This window comes from Leptosomus discolor, chromosome 7, assembly GCF_034619465.1.
Source record: "Leptosomus discolor isolate bLepDis1 chromosome 7, bLepDis1.hap2, whole genome shotgun sequence".
In the NCBI taxonomy this organism is placed as follows: domain Eukaryota; kingdom Metazoa; phylum Chordata; class Aves; order Leptosomiformes; family Leptosomidae; genus Leptosomus; species Leptosomus discolor.
The window spans coordinates 36,484,049-36,493,647 of NC_141397.1; the positions used below are offsets into that span (position 1 = coordinate 36,484,049).

Genomic DNA, 9,599 nt, shown 5'->3' on the forward strand with positions numbered 1-9,599 from the left:
CACCATTACTGCGACCCAGGCCAGACCAAAAGAGCTGATGCCAGCTCAAAGCCACTCACTACCACCCGTCCCCTCCTGTGAGGGTGACACTGGCCGCTGTGGTCAAGCCTCCAGGTCTGTGTGGGCCCACGAGAGCTGCATGCTAAGAGCAAAAAGCACATTGGGGTGAAGCTTTGCTGCCCAGTGCAGAGGCTGGAGTGCCCTTTGCCACCATCTGCAGCAGCATTTCTCGCCAGGCGGCCCGAGGTAGCCGGGGAGCAGGAGCAGCTGAGGGCAGGAGATGGACTGGGTGTTTTACAGAAAAATCTTTTATTGAGTTCAAGAGGCCGAGAACTTTCTCAGTGTGATGACGACCAAGGCCACAAGCACAGACGTACCCAGGAGGGAGGCGATGACAATGGCACCGATAGCTCCGGGCCCCAGTGAGCCTGCAGGGACAGAGAACAAGGTGGGGTGAGGTCAGCAGAGCCAGTGGGTCCCAGATAGACACGGCTACAGGGATCACACCCAGCACGTCCCCAGCCATCGGGCCACACTCCTGCCCCGGGGCTCTCTGCACTGGCCACAGTAACCCCATTCCCACATCACCACTCAGCCGAGGTGTAGTTCAAGCCCTTGGGCAAGGGGCTGGAGCCAGCCACTGCCTCCTTTGCCAGCTCCCAGTGACAAGGACAGCTGCCACAAAGCAGGCAACACAGGTGCTCTTTCCCTCCCCGCCAGCAGTGTCTGGGACAGGCCACCTCTGGTAGCTCAAATACCTCCTGGGAGGTGACAGGTCCATCAAGAGCAAATCCACAGCAAGGATGTCCCGAGCTGCTGCATGAGCAACCCATGGGCAGTCCATTGCGCAGACACATACCGTCCCCAGCGTCCAGCCGGTGCAGGTGGGTGGTGTCCTCAGGCTCCAGCTCAGAGGTGTATGGGGGGAAGGTGGTGGCGTCCGAGAGCCGGGCTGTGGTGGTGGCGGTGTCAAAGGGGCCAGCTCCGGAAGGCAGTTCAGGTGGCTCATTCCAGAGGGTGGGGACCGGGCCCTGTGGGTACTCTGCTGGGAGACAAGCACCCATGGTCACTGATGGGCATGGGTTGCCCCGTCGAGGCTGCTGGTGACAGCAGCAGCTCAGGACTGCTGGAGCCCAGCAGGTCCCTGGGCTCAGCTGCCTGCCAAGAGCCCCGGGGTGGATGGAGGGTGACCTGAGGGCTGAGAAAGCTGGTAGGGCAGAGCCCTCCTCCAGGAGGGCACCACCTCTCCAGCACACTGACGCCCAGCACAGCTGAAGGCAATGCCCATGCCCTGAGGTGAAACCATGCTGCCACAGGCTTTGGTGGCAACCGGGTGTACATGCAGCATGCGTGGGACAACAGGGAGCTCCCCACAACTGTGCAACCTCTGCTCATGCACAAACAAGCCTGCATGAACATCCACAGCCAGTTTGCTCATGGATGCCACAGGACTGGGCTGGGAGGGGCTGTCTCATTCCTGCAGCAGGCAGACACCACCGGGCCATATCCACAGCATCTCAGGGCCTTTCTGTCCCGCACCACCAGCCCATGCAGTGTAGGATGCCAGAGGCACTGGCACTGTGCAGGACTGCTCCCCCAGGTAGGAGCCCCAGAGTCTCGACTTCCCTCTGCCCCACCTCCACGTTGGGCCAGGGAGATGAAAGCTGGGCCAGGCTTTGTTTGATGTTACCATTCACCTCCTGTTATTTCTTCCCCTGTGGGGTCAGGGACCAAACCAGAGAGCCCTCTTTGTCTGTGTGTGGCTGAGCCAAGCGCTCCCTGTCAATGCCCGGCTTGTTCAGGTGGGCCCCAGCAGGAGACATTCCACAGCTCCCTGCTGAAACCACTGGGAATGTTGCACTGGGATGGGGAAGGAGAGCAGGGGGAGGAAAACTAACAGCATCCAGTGCCAGTGCCCACCTCAACTGACACAATGGTAATCAGGGCTGGGAACAGGGGCATCAGAGGAGCTGTCACAAGCAGCCTGGGCTCCCTGAGGCAAGGCACAGAGGTACCCCCAGGCACTGCAGCTCTGGCACAGTGTCTCTCAGAGCACCAGGGGCACTCCCAAGACTCATCCCAGGCTCTCCCTGGCCCAGCAAGAGGGGTGGCAGCAGCAGCACATGTTAGCAGTGCCAGCCCCAGCTTTAAGTGCCTGGAGCCCTCCTTGCCTCCTGTGGGCAGCCGGCACTTTGTGGGAGGAGAACGAGCTGAAGAATCGGCGCTGATGGGCTCCAGCACTTTGTTCTCCCACAGGCACCCAGCATCAAAAGGAAGAGGAGGACCAACAGCAAAACACTCACCTTCGCTGCCTGTACAAACCCACTGACAGGGCTCACATCACAGAGAAGCTGCCACAGTCCCCAGAGCTATTTGAGGCTGCCTGCAGACTCAGGAACACAAGGTTCTAGACTAGTTTTGGAAATTCCTGTCTACAGACATAAAAGCTATGCAGGATTTTCAGCAAGACAGCTGCCAGGCTTAACCCTGGCTCAACGGGCAATGACAGAGACAAACAAGCCCCTAGTTTGAGGCCTGTGCCAGCTAAGCCAGGAAGCAACACTAGCTGGCCAACCCACCCTGGGGAGAGGCTGGGAGCAGCAGTGAATGCCACGTCCTCACACATCTGTGGCTGCTGCATCAGAGGTGGCACCTCAGGTCACCAGTATGAGAACACAAGAGGTTTGTGCTCCACAAGGGCTCTCAAACACCCGAGCCCTTTGCAGGGCCCTTCCCAACCTGTCCTGCAAAAGCAACCAGCAGAGCTGGAGACTCACATCCCATCCAGAGGCTCCTCCAGAAAGTGCCATTTCCAGTGGACCTCTCTTCTGTAAAACTAAAAGCTACCAGAGGACAGATCAGGAGGAAACAAGAGTTTAGCAGGTAACTGTAGTTAAAACAACAGGGGAAGGAGCTGAGCCGAGCTGAGGCTATTTGGCTAGCAATGGTGGCATCAGGAAGCTGTTGGTTTAGGCACAGACCAAACATACGTAATGCTTTTGAAGCCCTGGTTCCAGGCTGCTTTCACAAGTGGAGAAACTCCACACAGAAGAGCTACACTCCAGCTACAACCTTCCTGACTGTATCAACACCGCCAGGGCCAGCACCAACCCTGCAGCCATTCCCAGCTGGCAAGAGAACACCACGGTGCGAGGACACTGCTGTTGCATTTCCCAAGAATGTTTTCCTCTCCAAAGCCAAAGGAGCTGGGTGTACCCCTCACATCTGACCGGGGGAAAGGCATTAGCTCAGATGACCTCTAACAGACAGAGGCACTGTCCAGGGAGGCTGTAGGGCTGGGACAGAGTCTTCTCAACTCCCCGTTCTCAAAGGGACAAGGAGGGAGCACTACCCTTTCCAACCCCAGCACAAAGGCTCTTTTTCTAACCAGACCCACAGGTCCTGGAAAGTCTCTCCTGTACCCAGTGCATCAAATTCCTGAAAAATTTATTGCAGCTCTCCTTAAGCAGGGCACAGAGCTTATTTTTGATAGGCAAGTAAAGAAGAAACAGTCTAATTTGTTTACAATCTCAGTGATTTTTAAGACCTGGATAGAGTCCTGGATGGCTTCTGGACGTGCATTTTGCTAATCCTCCTCATCTCATTAAAACAAGCTTTCGGTTCACCCCCACAGAAAGGGCAGAGTGTGCTAAACATGCACTTTCTGTCCTGAATTCTTGTGGTTTTACCTTAACGGCACTTCAACCAAGGGAAACACAACTCTTTTCAATTGGGTCTAGCGCCTCACAAATGCTTGTCAGCCCAGAAGCAACAGCAGCCGTGCACACGCATAAAGTGAAATACCCGCATCCGAACATCATCAGGAGCCAGGGCTTACCACTGGGTCTCCTCTTCGGTTCCTGCACCTCAGTGCTGCTAGAGCAGATGCCGATAGCCCTGCGGCTGGCACACGGGGCAGGGGAACACAAAACAAAACAGAAGCACTGTCCCCAGGGAGAGCTGCCAGCAGGCAGGTCTCTCCAGAGCAGACCTTTTCTTTCCAAGACTCACCATTGATTTTTCCCTCCTAAACTAAGAGCTCATGTCCTCACATGCCAACATTCCTGCCCACTTGAGAAGCCCAACCACCCATCCAACTACCCCCCAAACATCCAGTCACTTTCTTTAACAATCAGAGAAGTCACCTGCTCCCCTCCGCAGTGCCCTAATGGTCCCAGTGAGCATCAGCCATGCTGCTGCTGACTGAGAGCAGCAGATCTCTAATAGAGCAACATTAAGTGCCACACTCTGGTAAAAGCAAGAAAGGCAAGGGGGAAGAATAGAGCTCGTGTTAGGTGCCAAAGCCCAACACACACAATTAATAAGGTGTAGTCTCAAGTGAGGGAGTACAATCGAGGGCTGGAAACCAACTATCAAAGGCAAGATAGCACATGATTCTCCTGTTCACCCAAAAACTTCATAGAAATAAAGAACCACCAAGAAACACCATCGAAACACATCATCCATTGCAAGACCAGATGTTTACAATCTGGCTGACAGACACACCTTAGCTGTGCTGGCATCAATCTGAGGACAGTCCTGCCTCTAGGAAAACAGACCTGGTGCATCTAGTTTGTAGGCCCCAGAGCCCCTCAGCAGGGGCAGCAGGTGGGCATGCAGAGGGGCTACCGGGCTGCTGGGGCACATGGGTAACCCCAGCACTGCCGAGGCTTCACGCCTCAGTGCTGGTTTCTCTGAAGGCAGAGAAACCCGGACCCCATGCCACAAACAAGCTCTCCCCCAGCATGAACCCTGTCTCAGCACTAGAAGGCAAACTAAGGGCAACTGTGGCTGCACAGACTACCAGCAAAATCCACTTGGTAAAAACAAAGCTTGGGAGCACTGAAGAGAAAGACACAGAATAATCTTATTGGGGTTTTACAGCACAAAGATGGAACCTGGAAAAAATGGACTAAAAGTATTTGTTTCGCAACAGGCCAGGTGGAGGATGGCACCTCTTCCTTCCCATGTGGTGGCACTACAAGTTGCCTTCTTTCAGCGAAATGGTTACACTGCAATGCGTGTTCTCCCTCTCTCCAGCACAGGTTTGTTATGACTGAGGCAAGGAAAAGGGAAGAAAGTATCAGAGTTGCTACACTATAAAGAAATACACCATGAGTTTTCTGAATGGTGCAGGACTTGAGCAAGATCTAGAAGGGAGGACACCAAAGGCAACTTTACGAAACCACTGTTTCCATGCTCAGTGAGGAGGTGGGACGAGCTGCCAGCACAGTGATGTGGTAGCCCATACCCCAGACACTCTGTGTCTGAGACTGGAAAGGTCTCCACAGGAAGCTAATCAAATCTGAAGGATCCTTCAAGATGCCCCCAAATAACCAGAACCACAGGCAGACTCTGCAAGACCTCAAAGCAGGCAGATGTAGATACCTAACACCTTCATCCCTGGAGATCAGCCACCAGTGACCAATACCCTTCCTCGCACAAGCTGGTTTCTGCATCTAATCAGCTTCACAGCCTGTCAATAGGAGATGACTACAAGACTTACCTCCTCCATTAGGTGACAAGTTAATGCTTACAGTGACAGAAATCAGCACCTTGATAGGACACAGATACTCAGTGATCCTGGGAAAGAGGTAAGGGCACCTGCTGTAACCTGAGCATTGCACACAGCTTCTTCAGACACAACAGTTCACAGGTCAACTTCATGGCATCCAACTCAACCGCTCACATCCTTTTCAGAACCTGGAGGCTTTTATTCCACATGTTTTTGTGCCTTCACATTCCATCCCTTACAAGGAGGGGGAAGAGGTTAAGGTTACCTGCTGCTTTCTGGAGCACACTCTCCACCTCCAACGCAGTAACCTTAGCTGGGAGCTGACACAAGCATCAGTCATTTATAAGGAGTATTGGTGTAGCGCAAGGCTGAGTAATGGTCTACAAGGACTTGCTCCAAGTCTGGACAGATCTGTTGGAACAACCGCATTTTTAAGAAATTTGCCTGACAAAACCTATTTACTACTTCATGCATTCTAGTACTTGAACTTTAAAAACTTCCTAATAATCTTCCATTCTCCCGTTATTGGGAATGAAGACACGAGTTGCTACAGAAAGATGTCCTTGTGCAAGGTCTTCTCCTGTATGTTTTCCTTTAGCACATCTCCTGCTCTGCTGCTTCATTCACCCCCCATATGCATTCTGATGTGCCACTGCAGTGTAACATATTTCCACATTAGCTCAAAACAAGGAAATTCATGATCCCACATCAGAGTTTAGATGCCAAATATACACGATTCAGAAGCCAAGGCCTTGGAAAAGCTTTTTACTAACTTCCACTTCACTTGGAGCTCTGAATCCATTATATAAATTGAAACTGGTGTTGCTGATAGAAAAAAAAATAAACCCCAACTCTTCACAATCCTCCTGTGCTTTAGGCCTACGTGCCACTTGGGTCTGGAGAAAGCAGAAGCAGACAAGACTGGGTGTGCAGGAAGTCCCTGAACTGGCTCTGTTTCCTGTTGCACCTAGATGACGTGGACAAAGAGGGTTAAATTCTCGGTCGGTTGTTTCCCCATCTTTGACAAATGGAATATTAGAAAGAGCTCAGTAACTTGGAGGGGAAATTCACGCTTTCTCCAGTCGCAGAGCCCTGACCTCGCCATCCAGGAAACCAGACTGGCTGGGCAAGAAGCCAGATCAAGGTACACCACCCATCAGTGCCCCAAAAGTGCTCTGACTGCTACACTCAGATGGGAACCTCAGCTGCCAGCAAGATCCTTCACGTCTTGCTGAACTCCTGAGCACTTACCTCAGGCTTTTGGTGCTAGGGAGCTCCGAGTCCCCACTGTGATAAAATTAAATCCAACAAGGAAGGGAAGACTTGTTCTGGACCCTGGGTCTGTGGGGCCAGCATCAGCTGCAGGCCTCTCCAAGGCAGACTCCGTTTCTGCCCACCGTGGAGGGCTTTGCTATGGGAAGTACGAGGTGTCAGGACGGGAGGGCAGGGGCTGGGTGAACTCTTGAGGCCAGCAATGGGCTGGACAGCCCCAGGTAGCCCCTGTGGGCACAGGGCCAGGGCAGGGATGAAAAGAGGCCTTCACAGGGAGCACAAAGGGCAGCCTGTGATGTGCAAGTGCCAGGAGCTCCAGCGTGGAGCGCTGCGGTTCTGCTGAATGTTAAGTAAACTTGTTTACTGAAAGGCAGGGCTACATGTGTACGCACAGAGACCAGAGGGCTGTGTGTGCCCTTCCCTTCTTTGTCCGCACAAGGCAGGAAATTTCCTTTTCTAATGGGGTGAAAAGCAGAAAAAAATTCCACTGTGCACTAAAAGCCCCTGTACTGGGGGTAGGTAACTTTCCGCTCCTAATGCAGCAGAACATCATTCTGCACCTGGGATGGCTTACCATACAGGCTGGTTCCCTCATGTCCTGCTTTCAGGTAGCAGAGAACAACAAACTTTGTGGAGGCATCCAGCCTCTGAAATGCCACAGGGAAAGCACCAACTCTTTCCTGCATCCCAGGATCCACATGTTGCATTCGCTAGTACAAAGCTCTTCAAAAGCTACTGGCCTCACTGCATGAGTGCGACTCACTCAGTAAAGGAATCAAGTGACCGTGGAGTATTTCACAGGAGCAAAGTCACACAGGAAGGCAGTGACAGGTACAGACTATAGCAACAATGCCAAGCTGAGAGCAAGTACACAGGAAAGCTGGCAAAGCAGGGGGCAGAGCAAACAGGCACCAAATATTGGAAACTAACAATAGTGTAAAAGAAATCCTAGCTCAGAGAGGAAGCAGATCTAATTTTTACTGGAAATTAATCCCTTTCTGCAGAGTGAAATACTGAAAAGACCTTACCTGTCTGGGGAAGGGCACTGCTACTGCTTCTGGAAGCACAAGCAAGCTACAAACTCAAACTGTGCTTAAGAAGTTAATGTGCCACTACACAAAAATCAAAGCTCGGGGTTTGAGAAGGAAAACATCCACTTCTTATTGCTCATTTCTTAGTTACTTTAAAGGTTTCCCAGCAAGAAAGTGTCCTACAAGGGGAGGATCTGTGGGGGAAATACCAGCTACAGTAATTCTGTTCTTGCACCCACAGATGTTCCAGCTAGGTACAGTGGTAAATTCCCCTACCTGCATGAAAGTTCCTTTAAAAAGAAATAATTCAATCTGCCAGATGGCTGGCCATGATCTCCCTGCTAGACAAGATGCTCAGAAGAAACTGGGAGGGACCGCGATCCAGCCTCGCTCCACGTCTTGGAAGGCAGGACAGGAATTCAGGAAAACAAGTGCTGTGCTCTTGCCTGTTATCTTGGCCTGAGCCATCCCTTCAGCCTCATCTCCGCTTAAGGAAGAGGCTTTGGGGGAAGCAGCTCCCCATAGCAGTTTCCACCCGTGTGCTCAGAGCCCGCCTATTGAGTTGGTTTGGAAGCTGTTTTCTGCCCTCGTTTGTAAGGCCCCCCTCAGGCCAGCCAGCCTTTGAAGCTGACTGCCCTCGGTTCCCCTCGGCCAGCATTGCTGTGCTGAAGGCAGGAGCAGGTAAGGCTGAAATTACTGACCATCTCCTTAAAAAACAACGCCTCACACAATAGGCATCTCCCCTGTTCCTATTCCCACCACCACCTCACTGAATTTGAGTCAGAACCTTCCCAGCACTGCCGCCTGCCTCTGTACACCCAGCTCTACACACTCAGTTGAGATGCGCACCTCAGCCTTTGGCAGACCCGGACATTTTCACACACAGTTTCAGATTTCTACTCACAGCAGCTGTTGTGCTCTGCTGTAGCACAAAACATATAGAAGTAATCGGAAATTGGCACACATGCTTTAGCCAAAGAAAAAAAATTATTTCTTTTCACAACTGTTTACTTCTTCCTGCCATTAAAAGCTGACAGATAGCCCAACAGTCCCATCAGCTGCTGAGAGCCCTCCATCTACTGTTAGCTGATCTGTCTACTGATCCGCTGCCACTAATGCTCATGTAGGTGCTACTGCTTTCTGCTTAGGAAACAGTACAAAGGATTTTCTCAATTTTCCCCAACAGAAACTTGGTCTCGGGATGGAGAATCTATTCTTACCACCAGCCACCAATTCCCAAGCTAGTTTCCATTAATCCATTATAACTCAATAAAACTTTGGGGTTTTCAAAAAACCCCTCAAAGGGAAGGGAGAAGAGGCATGCAAGGAAAGAACAGAGAGGCAGGTTAGTAAAAGATCTCCCGGGGCTTTTGGGGCTTAAATGCAAACAAAGCTCCTTACCTGCCAGCACAGCAGGGACCAGGATGCCACACAGCATTAGCAGGACGAGGCGAAAGACTCTGTGGTAAGGCATGGCTTCTCTCCGGAAAAGCATCAGCAGGAATTCTTAAAACTCTTCAAAGTACAAAAAACCTTGGAAATTTCACTGGTATAACATAAATTTTGTCCAGTCAGGTAAAAAAAAAATTCCTTCACAACAGCAAGTGGATAGAGAGAGTGCAAAGCCCAGTAGGGACTCCCTCTCTCTGAATTCTAGAGCACACCTCCTCCTGAAGGCAGCTCCACCCTCTAAAATTTGTGCCTAAAATCCCATAGGCAGTGAGCCGTTAGGCGTCCGTCACCCTGCCAGGCCAGCGCAGCTGTTGGCAAGCCCTTCCTAG

At 51.8% G+C, this 9,599-nt stretch overlaps 1 protein-coding gene across 1 annotated transcript; it reads right to left on the minus strand.

The window, feature by feature from the left end:
* Nucleotides 1-318: 318 nt before the first annotated feature.
* SNORC (secondary ossification center associated regulator of chondrocyte maturation) lies at nt 319-9,313 on the minus strand. The gene is made up of 3 exons (XM_009947229.2): nt 9,220-9,313; nt 860-1,045; nt 319-428 (listed from the first exon to the last, which is right to left on the minus strand). The coding sequence occupies exons 1-3, from the start codon at nt 9,311-9,313 to the stop codon at nt 319-321; spliced, it is 390 nt and encodes a 129-aa protein (XP_009945531.2).
* Between the last annotated feature and the right edge of the window lie 286 nt (nt 9,314-9,599).